The following is a 17,963-nucleotide window of genomic DNA, read 5'->3' as shown; positions in this document are numbered from 1 at the left end:
GAGGATCCGAAGTCTTCTGTGGAGACAATGGGTTGAGTATCAGACAGCTGGGCTGGGGAAGCGGAGTTCTCTGATTTCTGGCATTCATTTTACCCCAGTTATCCTGCTCTATGTGGCAGACCTCAGAATGTAGGCCTTAGTAAAAACACAGGAGGCACAGGCAGGTAAAAAGCTGTGTGTCTCTGGTCTACCCCCACACCACACCAGCCCCTTCTACACGCGCAGATCCCGCGCCCTCTCTCCTCCTGTTGCTTAGCAACCATAACATCACAGCTCCCCTTCCTGTGATTGATCAGTAGCCTCTCTGAGCTCACTTACCCACAGTCCCTTGCGCGCATGAAAAAAAAAAAAAAAAAAAGTTGTCAGGCTTTCCTTTCTCCAATACCAACAAGGTAAACAAACTGAACGCACAACTTAGGAGGCACATTATGTCAGAATGGGAGCGGTCACTTGTGCTTCTAATGAAATTAAGGGCCATATTGTAAACCCATAGATCATTGCTAATGCTGCTAAAAGCCACCATTAGACATGTGTCCATTAGACATATGAAACTCTTTTGTGCTACCACCTGCTGCTGCGCCTGACTGTTGTGTGGTTAGGAAATGGACCATGGACATAATCCTATAGCCAACATAAACAGACCATCAACCACAGGACACCAGAGGTCTCATCTCCTCCCCATCCAAAAGTGTGGATTCAACAAGCGCAGGTGGGTCAAAATCTATTACTAGTATGTTATTGACAATCCGCATGTCACACAGTGTCCTAGGCAGAAATAACTACTCTAATCAACCATTTACTGACGTCAAAAAATGATATGAGTGTTGCTGAGAAAAGTCGAGTCTGTTGATAGACCTCAGGCGCCACCTGCTGTTTAAAAAGTGTTACATTCACTAGTTGGCCAAGAAGTGAATTTGGGTGCAACATGATGATACACATATGCAAAACTGAAATAACACAATTCATCTAAAAAAGACACTTTATTCACAAATGACATAGTCCCCTAAAGCAAGCATGTTTTATGTTTGCCCCGTGGTTGGCAGTTTTGAGACAAACGTTTACCAGAAGCACTGTCAATGATATGATGACGGTGTTGAATGATTAATGCTTTGGCATTCATATATCATAAATAATACAAAAGTCCCATTCTGAAGTGCTTGAGTCCAACACTCTGAGCCTCGTGGCTTGCTTATGGCTGTAAATGCTGTTTCTGTTCAGTTCATATTGCTAAGATGTTACTGATTCTACTAGTCATCTGAACACATGCGATACAGACAGTAGGTTCAAACAATTAGCAGCAATAAGACGGTGGCACTGTATGGAAATGTTGCCAGAATCTCCAAACCTTTCGAACTTGTCATAGATACCGGCTTCAACTAGAAATCATGCTAGGGATGTGTCCTAAGTCAATGACAGCGCATCAGTTTGACTATATGTAATCATAAGCACAACAAAAAGTTACTGACTATGTCCTTTGTTTCGAACCAACAAAAGCTACAGATAGATTATTATATGTGCCACTCATGGTCCATTAGCTCCATATGGAAGTGCACTTATCGAACGTCACATTTTGGCAGGATTCTAAGCCGTGTTAGGGTTTGTTTCCTTCAAAGTCTCTCCTCCTTCCTGCTCTGTCTGCTCCATGGCCACAGATTCACTTTGTGAGTCATGCCAGTCTGGATCCTTCTGGAGCGATGTGGAATGTTCACCACTAGGGGCAGCGTCGCTCTCACGGGTTTGTGCATGTGAGAGATTTTGGGGGTCCGGGGTTCGGGCCGGTAGACGGCAGGGGACGCCGTGATGCTGCGCGGCGATGTCGGCGTTTAGGGCGGCGTCCACAGCAGGCAGGGTGGGCGGCCTGTCACTGTCTCTGCTGTATTGGAATGGGTGACTTATGAGGGCATTGTTGGAGTAGCCCAACATAGAGGGAAGAGGGACCGGGTACGGGGGCGGGTTTGTGCTTTGTAAGGGACAGTCCCAGTCGTCATCGTCCTCCTCTCCTTCATCATCATCCTCTTCCTCCTCTTCCTCACTGTCCTCTCCCTCATCGGGGTCATTGGTGTCTAAACTGTGCGTGCTACAGTCTGAAAGGCCAGTGCAAACACTACTGCCATCTTCATCATCGTCATAAGCCTCGTCTTCCTCTTCGTCTTCCTCATCCTCTTCTTCCTCCTCCTCCTCTTCCTCCTCATCCAAATGGGGGTCCGCCGTGGCGTTCGGGAGGTGCATCATGAGAGGGAACTGGAGGTTCGGCTGTTGCTGCTGCTGCTGCTGGACCAGAGGGGAGGGGTTGCTATGGAAACCGTTACCATTGGTTACGAGCGGCTGCTGCTGCTGCTGCTGCTGCTGATGTTCTGGCTGCTGTTGGTGGTGGTGTGGCGGTTGGTGTGTCTGCTCCTCGCGGCTCTTCTCCAGCTCCAGCTTCATGATGGTGTGGAGGAAGTGAGTGCGCACGCGGACAGGGTTGAACTCCAGGCGACCCGTGGAGTTGCTGCAGCCGTCTTTGGTACAGCCACAAGGGAAGGACATGCGGTCCACCTGGGCGAAGGGATGGAGGAGGAAAAAAAAGTCATTTTGCTCAGGAACAAAAAAAATATCTGCAAAATATCATGTAATAATGGAATTGTAATGCAATTCCTGTATTCTAAAAAGTTGGTAGGCCTATACCTTTCTGGTCAGATTTCTGTTAAATGGTACTATATGTTGCATCATCACAAATAAGAACACCCCAAATGACACTGTTAATAGGTCACATCATTGTTGTAAGCATATTAAAGACACACAATGCTAAGGGGGCTCAAGTCTAACAGCTTTTGAATGTTTACTCCTAAAATTTACCAAAGCATTGCCAACACCTGCACTCCTGCTTGGGTCACTGTCACTGTTATATCAGAGCACATTACCACAAGCCTTAAAAAAGGTTTTTTAGACTTAAGCACTGAAGCTTAACCTTTTTAAGTCCACTGGGTTTAATGTTTTAAATCTGAGATAGGCCTATTAGCATTCAGTGTCTGGTAACGTTGAGTAATGGCCAGTCTGTGGGTCTTAAGGAACTTGTAATCTCTCCATTGGGCCCCCACAAAGCTACACACAGTCAGTCTTTGGTTCGATTGATCACATCATTAAAAGCAGCAGATCCACAGAGACAATAGTAGTGTATTACAGCTGGGCCTCACCACAGATCCATTTACCTGGCACTTAATGCCGGCCAGGCTGCAGGCACAGGTCTCGGGGTCACAGATGCCCCTGCAGCGACACCCACACTCCTCCCGGGACATGCGCAGGGATCGCAGCTCGTGCTTCTCGTCCACCTCGATGCGCCTCACCCCGGAGGAGCGCAGCAGAGCCCGGCGCCGCCTGGTGGTCAGCGGCTGCAGGAAGAAATACTCGTCGACTTCGGTGTTGTCCACGTCCAGGTCGTCCTCGGAGATGTCATCCAGCGTCAGCGTGTCCGCCTCCACAGACGACACCGTGCCGTTCTTGGTGAGCTGTGGGACGCATGGAGGTTTCACACGCCTACGCACGTTCAAACTCTCAAGACAATAACTTATTTATAGTAATGCAAGGCGTGCGTAAAGCGAAGAGCGCGGCTTTTAGTCATTTAGCTTAATTAGCACGTTTGATCCACTCTGAGCAGATGTGGTTAGCATAACACAAGCGTTCACAAAATATTTCCCGTCGTTACAATATTGAAATATCGAAAAGAAGAACAAGACTGACTTTCATTCTGATCTGGTTGAGTTTCTCCTCCTTCAGGTGATGTCTGAGCATGTTGCGGTGGCTGCGCTTCTGCTCCAGGGCAAACTCCCGGAGGGTGAAGCTCTTCACGCTGCTGTGGCGAGGAGACATCCCCAGGGTGCTGCCCCCCTGTGTGGGCACGCTGGTGAAGCCCTGTCGCCGGCTGAAGTAGTACACCGTCACATTCTCGAAGTGGACATTGCGCCCGCGAAATCTTTTGGACTTCTGCTGCAGAGAAGCTGTGGAGCAGTGACACCAGAACACTTTACAATCACAAAAGGAACAGGTGGTGTAGACAAGGCATGCTTATATCCTCTTCCACATGGCATAAATAATGTCTTTAATGACAACTGCTTGTCATTTCTAGGCCCTGACTGGCTCAGTATAAGCATGTGGTCTTACAGTCCAGCAGTCCAGATGGTACCGGGTGGTTGAGACTGTCACTGCTGTTTCCACTGTCGCTGCAGGACACCTCATCGTCAGAGGGCGGTATAGACAGATGTGAGGAAGGGCCCTCTTCATGTTTCCTCTTCAAGATTCCACTGATCATGGTGCTGCGCCCGCTGCTCACACCTGCACAGGTGAAGGCATAAAGTACGTTCACACCAAATAACTACTGTACCTCTTTTAGTTCAGGCAATAGAAGGCTGTGATGTATAATGATACAAGGCCAAACAATTGGTGATAAATATACCCAATTTAGCTCCATGACTCATGCTTATGCTTCTAAGAAAGTCTAAGGAATGCATTTGTGTTGCTCATTGCCTCAAGAAGTGACCTTGCATTAGTCATAGTCAGCGTTATGAAATAAATCATACCGTTCATTCAATGTGAAATGTTGATTCATTAGTCTACTACTTTTACAGACATTTCTTTGGGTTAATGAGTTCTTACTTACACTTGCGATGCATTCATTTATATGCAATCTTTTCCTCTTTATTTATTCAATACTAAGCAATAGTACATTATAAAGTGGCGGCTGCTGGGAGCTGGACCAGTATAGCATTACATCATATGCAGTAGAGCTGAATGCCGGTCCAAGCTCTTTCTCCCTGACAGCCACTGCTCAGCTCTTCCACTTCTACCACTTCCTACTCCTGCCAGCAAAGAATTCCCCTTCCTCCCTGCTCCCCTCGCCTCTCTTTCTTTTGAACCATTGAGATGCCTCCCTCCACCAGGAAATCAAATTCTGCATAATCACCGCACAGAGCCTTTTCTTTTAAATGCTGTTGCACAACTCTCTTGACCTGTCCGTTTTCAAGTCAGCACGCATGGACCACCTCACTCAGCCAACTTGGACATCCTAAACACTAACTGGGGAATTCTTATTGACAAACCCGGCGCACAGCACATCACTGGAAGCATTGTCATCATCCCCTGACCAGCCCCACGGAGCCACTGTAATCCCTTTAAACAATGCCACTGACCTGTTTCTTGGTTAAGGTTTCCAGGAAGTCGTTGCATGTCCGTACTCTGCATCGCCCAGCTTCCACTAGCAGCCAAACATCCCCATGTGTCGTGATGATGCAGTGAGCGCTGCCATGATGCTCGCCTTCCTCTCTCTCTCTCTCTCTCTCTCTCTCTCTCTCTCCCTCTCTCTCTCTCTCTCTCCCTCTCTCCCTCTGCCTCTCTCTCTGTAGTGCTCTACCTTATACTGCTACACTGTCAGCTCGCCCATCCGCTCGCCCCTCGCCTCCCTCCCTCTCCCCCTCACAAAGACTTGTTAGCTGTGCTACTGCTGCTGCCGACTGGAGCACTGGAGCCTGACTGAGGTGAAGCAAGACCCCTTTGAGATCATAAAGAGAGGAGAGGGTGGAGGGGACTGTGTGGGATGGCAGTGGGGTGGAAAGTCAAAACCCAATGTTGTGAATTACTAAAAAACAATTAGAATTTCCCAAGTGGCGCTAATTTATCAGAAGTCAACATGTTTCACTCGGATAGGTCCTCCAAATGTTGGCTCAATTAGGAAAGTTGTTAAGTCATGAAAGACTGAACACATTGCGTGCAGTTGCGATGTGTAATTGGCGTGGATTATGTCAAAATGCCGGCTTCAGACACTCTGGTGGTTGTGCATGGGTGATAGAAATTCAAAGAATTGATAGAGCTGGAGTAGTAGTAGGAGGGAGCTGAGGTTTAACGATCATCGACACAGAGGTCTTAAAATATGCAAAAAGAAAAAGAAAGTATACAGAAAGGCTAGATTGCACCACTGTTTGGTATGTTCAGCCAATATATCTGACTGTGTTGTGTCCTCAGATGATAGCACTGGCGGGAAGGAGTAAAACTCATTAACTCTTAATGTTTCTCCGATTGAATTGCGATGTTTGCTATGAGAGATATTTACCAGCACCTACAGACACAAGCTAGTCCAATTCAAAACAAGGAAAACGGCGAGCTTTTGATATTTTTTTTTTTTAGAGCAGAATATGCGAATAACAAGCCAGCTCCACACACAAGCCCCTTAACATTGTTGCTATAGCAATACTGAATGTTCAGCCTTTTCTATTTTATCGCTTTCTCGCTTGAAAAATATCAGTACTAATGATGCCCTAACCTTGGGATTGCATGTTCTATAACAGATACAGCGCCGACATGTGTTCCTTTCATGCAGCAGCCTTGCGTTTTTCTCATAGATTTCTCCCTCACCTCCCGCTCGTCTTAAAATAGTTCCAGCCTCTGATTAGCCACAGAATATTTCGAAGCCGCTTAATGTGCAAAATGGTCACAGTGGCTCACTCGTCTGCCAGGTGGGGCATAATTAGCGCACATCAGCATCTGAATATCCTATCTGTTGCTGCAATAAAGAGAGGCTTTAATTAAATCTAGTTAGCGTCATGTTTTTTTTGTTTTTGGAATAGGTGTTATCGCCGCTTTCTAAATGCAACACGCAAAGGTTTACTAAATGTGTTGATGCTGTAACTAAAGTACAATTCCAGTTGGCCGTTATCTCCTGTGTTCAGAGTTGCCTTGTTTTCTCTGGCCGAGGATGGAGTAGCAGTGTGCTGGAGAGGCAGAGCAATCCTTCCAATCAGCTTCCATGGCAACGAGCCATGAGGGAGGAGGGGGAGGCGGTGGGAGGATGGGGGGGCAGCAGCCAGCTAGAGGGTTTTTTTTTTTTCTTTTTTTTTCTTCTTTTTTCCAGTGAGGAGGGGGCTGGGATGTGTCTGCTCTGCCTGACGGTGAAGCGAGCGAGGGAGATAGGGAGAGAACATCGTGTGTGTATTGCTTCTCGGGAAATCTGAACAATGGGTGAGGCAGTGAAGCAAAAAGAACTTGTTACTAAATGATATTGTGTAAAATGATACGTAAATAAGGCCGGCGCATGTAATGGTCCCCGCGCGATGCTTGAAATCGGCACTGACTTTGCTCTTTGAGGTCAGTAAAGGACATTTCCACCATCTGCACAGCCTTTACAGCCGCCGTCTCCAAATCACACAGTATTGCAGGGAAAAGCTGTTATGAATTATGAACTGAGCATTAAGATCTTGTCCAATTAAAGGTTGCCTCGTGTTTTATGTCTGCAGTGTGAAGGCCAGACCCCTAGTATATGCCATCATTACGCTCTATATGATTAGGGACATGACCACATTACAGTGTGCTAATGTAAATGCGCTCAGCTTCACTTCTACACTTTCCAATGGTAGTTAAATGGTGTCTTATTAATACTTGGGGACTTTTATGCTCGAAGTTAATTGGGTTGTTGAATTGTTGCTGCATTCCCCATGGTTATCCTATAGAGGGAGCTCTTATTTCACTTATTGTAATTTTTCACTCCTGATCCATAAACTCCCTGCCCCTGTCCCGGTCTGGCAGCGATCTGACTCGGTGTAATTGTCTCCCTTGAGACCGAGCGAATGGCTCAGCTGCCTTTCATTATGTCCTCTTTAAGGCTTGTGGATGATTGAGGCTCTTAAACCAGGGTCAGGGTGTCGCGTATGAGCAAAATGTTGTTGCTTAATGATGGAATTGTTATTCATTAACTAATGAATCGATGGCGTTGATAAGACAGCTGCAATGTGTTTGAAAATGTAAGGGATAACCAACATCATAACGTCTCTTCCTGACGTTAAAAAGACACACTGTAACATTTCATCCAATTAATACAATCAAATACACTCACTTATTTTATTACATATAGTTCATATTTTAAAAATACCTGGAGAAATGAGCAAACAAACGAGGAGCCACTTTGCTGTGAGTGGCTCCTCAAACCTAACAGCAACTTTACTGGAAGCGGGACATCTCCGTCTCGTCTCCATGGAGATGCTGACTAAAGGCATCCAATAGTGACATTTAAACAGATTAGGTCCTCATCTAAATCTATTCTTTGAGTACTCACTGCAAAAATAGCATTTTCTGTGTCGAGCTGGTCATTATAGCAAACAGTTTATTCCAAAATGTTGCTCAATGTCTCTTGAAGTAGTCAATTAACTCACGCAGACAGATGTACTGCTATCCCTGTTAGATACTGTATATTGGCACGTGTTTACTGACTTTGGCCAGCAGAGGGCAGACTAAGCACAATGAATGAATATTTGTTTGAGCATCTGCTTGGAACAACCTCAGGCTCATGGTGTCATTGAAATATAAATAAAACACGAAGCTGGATTGATGCCACATAAAAAGGCTTGTTTATATCAGATTTTGCATCTTTTAGTTAATTTTTCCCCACAGTCATTTAAGCTATCATTCTTTATTAAGGTATGAAGGCATTGGCAGATGTTTTATGTTTTCTCTTCAGATGGAGGTGCGGTTGTGGATACGTCTGGGGACCATATGCCATCTCTGTCTGTCTGTCTGTTTGAAGAACTCTGCAAACAAACTGACGACAAGGTGAACGATCTCAGGCTATACCGAAAAGCTCTACTCGTCTAAACCTTTGGCAGGCCCTTCTAAGCTTGATTTGCCTTTACCACTGTGTCAACCTTAAACGACTCGTGTTTTCACTACAGGCGGCGCAGACAGTTACAGTTCTACCCCAGCGGCCCTATCCGATGACCTGGCTGCTATAACGAAGGCGAGGTAGGAAGTAAAGCAGCAGTAATTGGAGCAGCGCTGCGGTTATTTGACCCTCCCTAACAGTGTCTCTCCCGGAGTGCTTAGAAAGTGAGGAGGAAGTATCATAATGTGCACTTTAGTACTCCACTTTTTCAGCTCTGCAGGGAAACAAAGGGAACTGGTGACATTACACAAACAAGGGGGGGGGGGGGGCAGGCAAGTGACCAATAAACCTTCAATAATATGATTAGCATGAAGACCCCGCAGTAACAAAACACGTCATAAAGTGTTATAGTTACCATTAAAGGAAGTGATACTAATATAAAGATTTATGTGCGGGGGGTTGCAAATTAAATTACTGATGAATAAATGTGGAAATGGTAAAGCCACGCCAACTTTATGTTGCATAAGTCGACTTTTAGGGCACTTATTCAGAGTTGGCTGAACAGGCCGAGTTTACTGCAGCAATAACATTAATAGCGGTAAAAATATGATGAGTAGCAAGATTAAAAGTGCGGTAATGAGCCTATTTATTTTCCGATGTACACTTACACTACAGGATCACTCTTTTATTCCTTAACAACATGATCAAATACCTTGTAATTTTGAAACCCCCTGATTTAAGACTGTTTTCCATGAGATCTGCCTGTGAATCCTGTGCTTCGGAGGTGGTTGTTACTCGGAGAAACCCCGCAGAGTGCCAACACGGCAGCAGAAAGACGCATAGTGCTTAGTTATCTTTTGGACAGCGTTTCCCTGGCCCCAGTACAGAACATTTTTTCTCTCGGCAGAATCGGTGTCATAAGTAATAGATGTATTTTACAAATCGTTCCAGAGACTGTGGGAACAGAAAGACCTTTGGTGAAGTAAGTAGGTCTCATTTTAATTAGCTTTTCTGCGGTAGTGTAGTGAGATTACTAAGAGTAGAGTTTGACTGTAAAAATAAAACAATAACGACGTTCTCCTACTGCTGATATGGAGCTTTTGTCACTTATAAATTTACTCACAATTTCAAGTATATTTTTCACATAAAGTTACTTGTGTATGTATCCAGTTAACCCCACGTCATATACTTTATTTTCAAAGTTTGATCAAATATGAGACGTGTCTTAGATGGTGTCGGCCTTGCATTCAAACAAAGGCAAAGCGTGTTTTATTATTAAAGCGAAGCAGAGGTTTCATTTCACCCCTGTGAGTCTTTTGTGCGAAGCCCCTTTTAAAGCCCGTCTTGTGCTGAAATATCGTCTTGTTCTATTAAACAAGCCTTCTCTGCTGAGCTCAGTGTTGGCGGCACTGAGCGCGCTCTCCCACAGGATCCTACTTTAAACACTTTTACTTGAAAGATACATCTATTCTACTTGTTCCCCTTGGGTGTAATTCTTTCTTATCAGCCTTAAAGTGAAATTAGCATTAGGATTTGCTCCACGCAGTGATGCAACACGCTCTTTCTAGTCTTGAAAGCCGAGCGGTGGCTTTGGTGGACACAGGATCCAGTTGAAAGTGACACATAGCTGTACATAATGCATGGCTCGCCGGGATGAATGAAGTGATACTGTGTCCTCCCTGGTCCTATCAGATGCATATATCATGACTGTTCATTCATTACCACTGGCTTATCCGGATTGTCTCTCCTGCTCTTTCTCCAGGCTCCGGTGTATTGACATTTTGATTGAGGCTATGAATGAGGCCGCCCCGGGATTGTAAACCGCCATGGCCTTTATTTCTCTCCGATCCTGTAGCTAAGCCGTCAGTCACCAAGGGGCTCTCCTGTCACGTCCCTGCTCTCATTTGATACATGCTCTTCCCCACTGAGATAAACACAAGTAGATTTTAGTAGGTGAGGTTCACCATCTGGGAATATCATGGTCTTAGATGGAGGGAAAAGGCTATTTACAATTATAGCCACATTGTTTAAGAATACTTCAACCCTATTTGTGCTAATTTCTCTGTGCTGTTAGAGCGGAAAGTAAGCTTAATGGCACTCTTTGTTTCATGGGAGTAATTACATAGAGATATTAATCTACAACGGGTCAAGACTTGCAGGTTAATCGCCTGACTTACTCCATGCGTGATACCGAGTAAGACAGTGTGTTCATTTGCTTCAGTATAAGTGGATTAAGCTGTAGGTGATTTTATGGAAAAGCAGTGAGAATCCCCACTCACTCAAAAACCAAAGCACAGTATATAAAAAAAAAAATGTTGGTTGAATAAATTCAGATTTGCTGCACTGGAAGGGGAATCCAATCTCTACGGAGCACTACTACATCTGCAAGTTTACTGTTAGGGCCAAATCGACCGTTCTGACCTGACCTCCATTTTATCATTTTGTGCTCTGGCCATGATGTTGACATGAACCTTCAGAGAGGCGGGTTAAGTAGGAAACAGCTGAATTGTGTCTCTAAATACATGCGCTCAGAGGAAAAGGCTGCCCAGGAAGTGCTGGTGTGGCTGGGCAAATGTGAACAATAAATGCAGCATCATGAATCCAGCCCAGGGCGCCGGGTTAATCATCCCACGGCTTCCTGTCTTTGTCCACGAATAGTAGGTCAACCCTCACATCTGGAATACTGGGCTGATGGGTCCGCAGGGAGGAAGATGGTACATTATGATTGCAGGCTGAATACCTACAAAGAAAAAGGTAGAAGAGTTGGCTTGTCCCATTCCCTTCCCTGTAAAGCCATTCCTCCAGTCTGACTATGGGAAACACTTACTTCACTTCCACATACTTTGGCAGTCTCCCTGTTTTTCCCTTTCTGTTACGTCTTCTCCTGGCATTACCTCTCGCGTCTAAAATGTGCTTTCCTAGCCCCATTTGAGTTGACTTACTGTGTGTGCGTGTAATTACAGGGCAAGAGGAGCGAGAGAGAGCGAGAGAGAGGGAAAATAAGTTTGTCTGTGAACTTTCCTCTCCTCCTCTTGTCCCCGCACAACCCAGAGAGCGTCCTGGGCTGAGCAGACCTCTAGCACCTCTCGCATCCTCCTTACGCCCGTCTTTATATGTCCCCGTTCTCTCCCCCGCTTCCTCCCAGATCACCTCGCACAATAGACTTCCCTCCCTCGGAGCGGCGACCTGCAGGGGTAAGAGAGGCCAGATACGGTTTCTACAACAATGGACATTCAATCAGGAAATGGAGAAGAGGAGCCCTGGGGCTTGGTTTCCCGCAGTCCCGCCTGGCCGCAGGTAGAGGCAGCAGACACCAGCCCAGCGCTCAAAGACGACCCGCAGGCGACAAAGCACATCGAGAGGTTTGACATCCCGCTAGACAGCCTCAAGAGGATGTTCGAGAGGCCGGAGCTGGCACAGCCGGTAAGTGCAACCATTTGTCAACTTGTCAGTGACCTGAAAAAGAGTCTGTACAAGTTTTTTTGTCACATGCACAAAAGTATTTAATACAATTTCGCTTATTTCATACAATGTAGTGAGAAAGATCTATTTCTCTTACTGTTAAAGCTGTTAGTGCTCAGAGACAAGCAACATCAGATGGAAACGGTTGGTCATAAAGTTTTTTTTTTTCTTTTTATTATTTGTAAGCGTTTTTTTTTTTGCTTAGAGAAAAATGTGGAGTTTCTCTTGAAGATGGATTTGCCGTCTCAGCCGTCTCTGGCTTGTGTGGAAGAAAAAAGTCAGTGTGTTGGCTCTGAAGTGGCTCATTACGGAAAACCTCTCATTTACCAAAGTCTGATGAGACAAAGAGGCCCGAGCGACCTACTTTTCCCTGTTTATGAGGCTATTACTTTAAACTGAATCTCCAAAACAACCATGAGCTCATAATGAATGGCCCAATTAATTGTGTTGAGTTTGAAATAAAAAGGATTGTGGGAGATGTAGTTGTTTGTGTCTGGTGACAGTTAGCGGCAGCTTGTGCACACTGCTGCTGGCCTGCTGATACCCAACACCCTGTTATTTAAAGGCTATTTTTGGGAGCTTTTTGGTTTAGCAGAATTTTAAAAATAACCTGTAATAGTATGTCGTCTGTCGGGAAGCGACGAGAAGCCTCTTCAGAAGCTGAGGTTGACGTGGTTACATTAGGATTAAACCTGGCTCTGAGATGAAAAGGCAAACATTACCTCCGTTAATGATCCACATCATTACAGCAAAGAGTCAGCGAGGCCATGCCTTCAGAGCTAATCTCTCCTTTCTGCTGCTGCTTAGATAAAGCTGGAATATAAAGAGTTTATCTGATACATGTTTGGCTCCTGCTGCATGAGGCTAATGGCTGAGATAGAGATAAAAGCCCTGCTTTGTTGTTCTGCTGTTTCTGACTTTGTCCCAGCGACCATTAGGCTGTGTTTGTGCACACTGTACATCACTCTTTTGTAGTTTCTCAACTGGACTGAAACTACATTAGGCATAACTGGATCATATGTCATTGTCTCCACTGTGGAGGCTATTTACTTTGTACAACAGTGATCCACTACAGTAACTGTGCTATAGATGTGTTTCTAATAAGAACTTACTTCCCTCTTTGTGACAGATCATTTGTGTGTGACTTTTTTACTGGTCTTTTTTATTGTCATTTTGTCACTACCACTTAGGTAATTGATGCTTCTGAGACAGATGACTCTACTCTTGACCTTTTACATTTATATTATGGTCATACTTCATGATATTGATCCCAAAATGAATGAAGGTTTGTTGTTTTGTTCTATTTTTGTCTTGATTCTATTTGATTGATCCGTCATCAGAGCCCCTTCCCCGATGTGACCTCACTCATGTTGTGACCCTGTGCCAGCTGTGCCGGCTCCAGTGAATCCCCCTCTTTTGTTCGAATAAGCTGCGTTCATGGAGCTTGTGGGCAGCGGTCCCAGAGTCCCAAAGAGAGGAAAGCCACTGGAGTCTTGCAGCCGGTTGGTTATAAAACATGACCTTGTCTCTGGCTCATCTGTGCTCCTGGGCTTAATATTTGATGATGCACCATATTTTCTGTTCCCTTTCTGTGACCCGTATCATTGTTTAAGCAGCACTGTGCTGTTGGAAAGCCAGTCATAACAGAGAGTGATGAGCTCCCAGGCGTTTTAAACAGTCTCGTGTGGAGGACACAGCGGTTTATTTCAGTCAAGACATGTGTTTTCTTTGTTTAGAGGCACAGGCTGGGAACATCTGCACCAGACAGACCTTCACACATTACACTGCACTTTCCACAGTAACAAAGGAGTGCTGTATTGCAAGTAATACACGGCACGACTTAGGTTGGATTGGCTCTAAATTGTTTCCCTCTTCATCGTGTGACTTGACCCCTCTGCTCATCTGGATGTTGTGGTGCGATGCCCTCGTCCTCCAGTGGGTGGCAGTGCAACATCTGGGAGTCAGTTCACCGCAGCTCTATAGTATAATCTAAGTGCAAGAGAGTGTGAATCATAGTAATCATGGCACTTATCGCAGTGAGGCAAATTACTAATCACCTTGCGTTAATGAGACTAGTATTTCGCTCGTCAGGGGTCCCAGAATGTCTTTAGAGATATTTACGAGCCTGTCAGATTATTGGGATTTGCATAATTAATGAAATATCCCATTCTGATATGGAAGGGAATTATAACATGCTATAAAGCTCTTGGAAATGGCTGGGAGTGAATGTACACTGTCACACCTGCCTAATAAGATAAGCATGTTTCAAGTTTTTATCAGAGAAGCTGGCTTCAGAATGTGGTCAGACCTCTTTTCAATGGATTAGTTTGACTATGTAGCACTCATTGGTCATGATACAGAAAACTACAGCCTCTAGAGAAGAGTCTAGTGTTTTAATTTGAACATTTTCAGTATCAGACTGTAAAGATAAGAGTAAATAGAATACTTCCTGAAGCCTCTGTTTGTTGTACTTGTGGGTGTCACTCTATAGACGACCATATTGACTGTGGTGACAGTTATTTTCGCACCCTGAATCATCGCTGGCATCGGGTTGCCTCTCTACTGTCTACAATATGGATCCCACTGATTTTCCTCTGTGAGCATCATCCTTTCCCCCTTTGATTTGGCCTCGGTGAATGGCCCGTTTTCAAAAAAAGACGGGGATTAAACGGAGGCACGCATTAGACTTTACTCATCGCTCATTCCTACAGCCGCCTTTCTACAGCTTTTAAGCAGAAGGATGTGAAATCTGTCTCCTAAGCGTCATAAGATAAAAGTAATAGACGGGAACGTGCGACAGCCTTCCGCCAAGTCGCTACCCGTTCTCAATAGGGAATGGATCGATGGGCTGCAGCGCTCTCACAAAGTCACTTAATTAAAGCTTAAATAAACTAAAAGCGGTGATGTGTCTGCGGGACATCGATCCAGACGGGATGACCACAGCGGCGTCCTCATTAGTGCCCATTCAGATCGTAAAAATTCCATTAACTTTTTACCAGGCGTCGCTCCGGTCTCACTTTCACATTGTCTAATCGAGCTGGCACCGGCGCCCGGTGGATGACGCATTCCTACTGGACTTGTTGCTTACTACACTAGCAGCAAAATAGTTGGAGCACTGCAGTCTGTTTGCCAAATTCAGGAATAACCTTTGTACTGCACTGGCCTCATGCTTGCTTTTACCTTAGATTGGCCCCTCTCTTAGTGTCATCTTTGGATATGCTTTGTTTACTCTAGCAGCTCTGTCTTTGTTTGAATGTGTTTCACTTTGCTTTCAATGCATGATGTTCTGTCAGTGGTGTTATCTACCTATTCATTCCAATGCATTACAGCGCATAATGAAATGTAACAGGATCATAAACGCAGATCTATGGGGCTCTGTCATCTCCAGTGTGATGTGGCTGAGATTTCCTCCTGCCACCCACAGAAGCATGCGTGTTCAATAATTATCCAATAGCCTCGAGTCAAGCTGCTTAAGTCATTTATTGTATGTCTGTCGTTAGCATTGCAAAACAGTGGAAGTGTTTTTTTTTTTAAATTCATTCAGCAGGAACCATATGTTTACACTTTTTCTCATGGTCAAATAGAATTTTAAAACATATTTCTATATGTCAAATGCCAGAATAATGAGAGATACAATTTTGTACACAATTTCTGTATTACTTTTTACAAAGCCAAAAGATTACATACACTAAGATTACTATATCTTTTAGAACAATTTATGAAAGCCCCGATGATGATTTCATGTCCTTGGAAGCTTGAACAAGTCTGATTCGTCCTTGGGTGCAATTTCAAGGCACTTGAAGGTGCCAGGTTCATTGGTTAAAACAATAATGGAAATGACCAGTCATCATCCAGATCAGAAAGAAGGCAGATTCTCTGTCCCAGAGATGAATGTGTGAAATGTGAATATCAACCCAAGAACAAATGCAAAAGACCTGGTGAAGATGCTGACTGAAGTTGGTAAGCGTTTGTCATTATCCAGAGTGAAACAAGTACTTTACCGACATGAGAGGATACGCTGCTTGGAAGAAGCACTTACTCCAAAAGAGACATAAAAAAAAAAACTGTTTGGAGTTTGCAAATAAAAAAAGGATAAAGACTTGAATTTTTTTAGACATTTCCTGTGGTCTGACAAAAAAAAATAATAATAATTTGGCCATAATGACCATCGTCATGTATGGAGGAAAAAGAGGGATCTTGCAAGCCTGAGAACACCGTCCCAACTGTGAAATACGGGGGTGGCAGCATCATGCTGTGGGGCTGTTTTGCTGTGGGAGGGACTGGTGCAGAAAATAGATGACATCATGAAGAAAGAACTCTATGTGGAAATATTGGAATAACATCTCAATGGACCAAAACTCCTGCCGACTATTGTGAGAAGCTTGTGGAAGGAAATCCAAAACGTTTGACCCACATTATACAGTTTAAAGGCAATGCTACCAAATATTAATGAAATGTAAGTAAACAAAAAGAGTCAGGCCTCAGAATCACAAACTTGACGAAAGGGCAAGGCCAAACAATCCAAGCTAGAGTCTTTTTCTCGTCAGCATCAAAACTCTCTGAAGCTGTTGCAGTCTTCACTTATTTAGTTCCCTTGTAATTAACTATTTATTTCACTGACCCAAGTACGAGCTGAAAACTAAAATTAATAAAGCCACACAGCAACAGTAGCCGCAACTTCACCGTTCCCCACTCGACAATATTGCAACTCGCTTCAACTGATGCGAAACACAGCACAATAGACAAAGGCGTGCATTGTATAATAAAAAAAAGAGAATAGTTTGAGTAGCCGCGTCTAGTTACTGATTATGTGAAGTTAAGTTAATTATATGAAAGTGTTTGCTTCCTCCTTCTAAGTTTACATCCTCTTTAAAAGCTCAGACACAGCGCTAGCATAAACACATGAGGATTTTACACTGCGCTTTGAGTAAAATGTATAGTACACTTTCAGTTAACACATCGCGCTACTTTTATTTATTCATGTCATGTCGTTCCATCAATATATACGCTTTTTTTTGTTACACTTGAGAAAAAAGCAACAGAGGGAAGATATTGTATTATCTGTTCCTAATAACACACTTACAGAATTACACCAGTTAGTTTCCCCACGTTTCAACCCCAACACCAAGTCACCAAACATTACAAAAACAGCATCATTTGTCTCACAGTGCTGCTGTCACATTCAGATGTTTTTTTTGTCCTTGTGCATTCTTTTGAATTAATTCAAGTTATGCCACAGTGAATGTGCGCTTTAATCAAAGCTAAAGACATTTAAATACAAATACTAGAGATAGTTTGATTTTAGTATTTGTCACTGCCACATAGTAAGATTTAATTTGAAGAGGTCTGAACACTTTCTGAATGTGCTGTAATATGGATTATAAAACCCTTTCATGTTGTATTTGTTTAACCTCTTAACCCCCATCTGAACAGAGCACATTTTCTCTGGTTTGGCTTTACCCAAATCTAAAAGTTCTTGAAAAACAAGCATCTACAGTGGGGAAATTGACTTTCATTTGGAGTTTGGCCAAATACTTTTTTTCCCCAGTGTAAATAGCGACAAAAATGAGACTGAAACAGATGAAAATGCAACAAAAAAGTGACAAAAATGCAGCAAAAAAGCGACAACAATGTGACGAAAAAGTTACAAAAAAGTGACAAAAATGCGGCAAAAAAGTGACAAAAAATCAACAAAAAAGTGACAAAAATGCGGCGAAAAAGTGACAAAAATGGCACAAAAATGTAGCAAAAATTGGACGAAAAAGTGACAAAAATGCGATGAAAAAGTGACAAAAAAATTAAAAAGTGATGGCAACAACGAGGAAAGAGATCAGTTTATTTATTTATTTTTATTTACCTTTATTTAACCAGGATAGTTTAG

At 43.8% G+C, this 17,963-nt stretch overlaps 2 protein-coding genes and 1 long non-coding RNA gene across 4 annotated transcripts in view; 2 read left to right on the top strand and 1 right to left on the bottom strand.

Annotated features, from left to right (window-relative positions):
• Positions 1–961: 961 nt before the first annotated feature.
• On the bottom strand, positions 962–5,348 carry LOC306981891 (uncharacterized protein). Of its 2 annotated transcripts, none has more exons than XM_079581627.1 (5): positions 5,166–5,348; positions 4,141–4,311; positions 3,721–3,977; positions 3,177–3,488; positions 962–2,538 (listed from the first exon to the last, which is right to left on the bottom strand). In XM_079581627.1, the coding sequence occupies exons 1-5, from the start codon at positions 5,215–5,217 to the stop codon at positions 1,582–1,584; spliced, it is 1,749 nt and encodes a 582-aa protein (XP_079437753.1). In that variant the 5' UTR covers positions 5,218–5,348; the 3' UTR covers positions 962–1,581. The 2 variants fall into 2 exon arrangements, with proteins under 2 accessions (XP_079437753.1, XP_079437754.1); XM_079581628.1 differs by having other exon boundaries at positions 964–2,538; positions 3,192–3,488; positions 5,166–5,346.
• A 3,132-nt stretch (positions 5,349–8,480) lies between these two features.
• Positions 8,481–10,545, top strand: LOC306982125. The gene is made up of 3 exons (XR_013794172.1): positions 8,481–8,571; positions 8,691–8,760; positions 10,383–10,545. It is a non-coding gene; the product is annotated as an uncharacterized lncRNA (long non-coding RNA).
• A 1,097-nt stretch (positions 10,546–11,642) lies between these two features.
• xirp2a (xin actin binding repeat containing 2a) overlaps positions 11,643–17,963 on the top strand; it is a 41,555-nt gene continuing 35,234 nt past the window's right edge. The window contains exon 1 of the mRNA XM_079581930.1: positions 11,643–12,043. Coding sequence (XP_079438056.1) covers positions 11,846–12,043 — 198 coding nt within the window. The 5' untranslated portion in view covers positions 11,643–11,845. The remainder of the gene's footprint in view (positions 12,044–17,963) is intronic.

Source organism: Gobius niger (assembly GCF_951799975.1).
Source record: "Gobius niger genome assembly, chromosome: 23".
Classification (NCBI taxonomy): domain Eukaryota; kingdom Metazoa; phylum Chordata; class Actinopteri; order Gobiiformes; family Gobiidae; genus Gobius; species Gobius niger.
Note: the sequence above shows the minus strand (reverse complement) of the source record. Positions and strands in the feature narration are given on the sequence as shown.

Bases quoted from the DNA above. Each gene is read 5' to 3' on its own strand.
- LOC306981891 (XM_079581627.1), bottom strand. From the start codon at position 5,217: ATGCAGAGTACGGACATGCAACGACTTCCTGGAAACCTTAACCAAGAA. The intron at 3,978-4,140 runs GTAAGACCACAT...ACTGCTCCACAG, and splicing joins ACCATCTGGACTGCTGGACT to CTTCTCTGCAGCAGAAGTCC. The intron at 3,489-3,720 runs GTCAGTCTTGTT...TGCGTCCCACAG, and splicing joins TCAACCAGATCAGAATGAAA to CTCACCAAGAACGGCACGGT.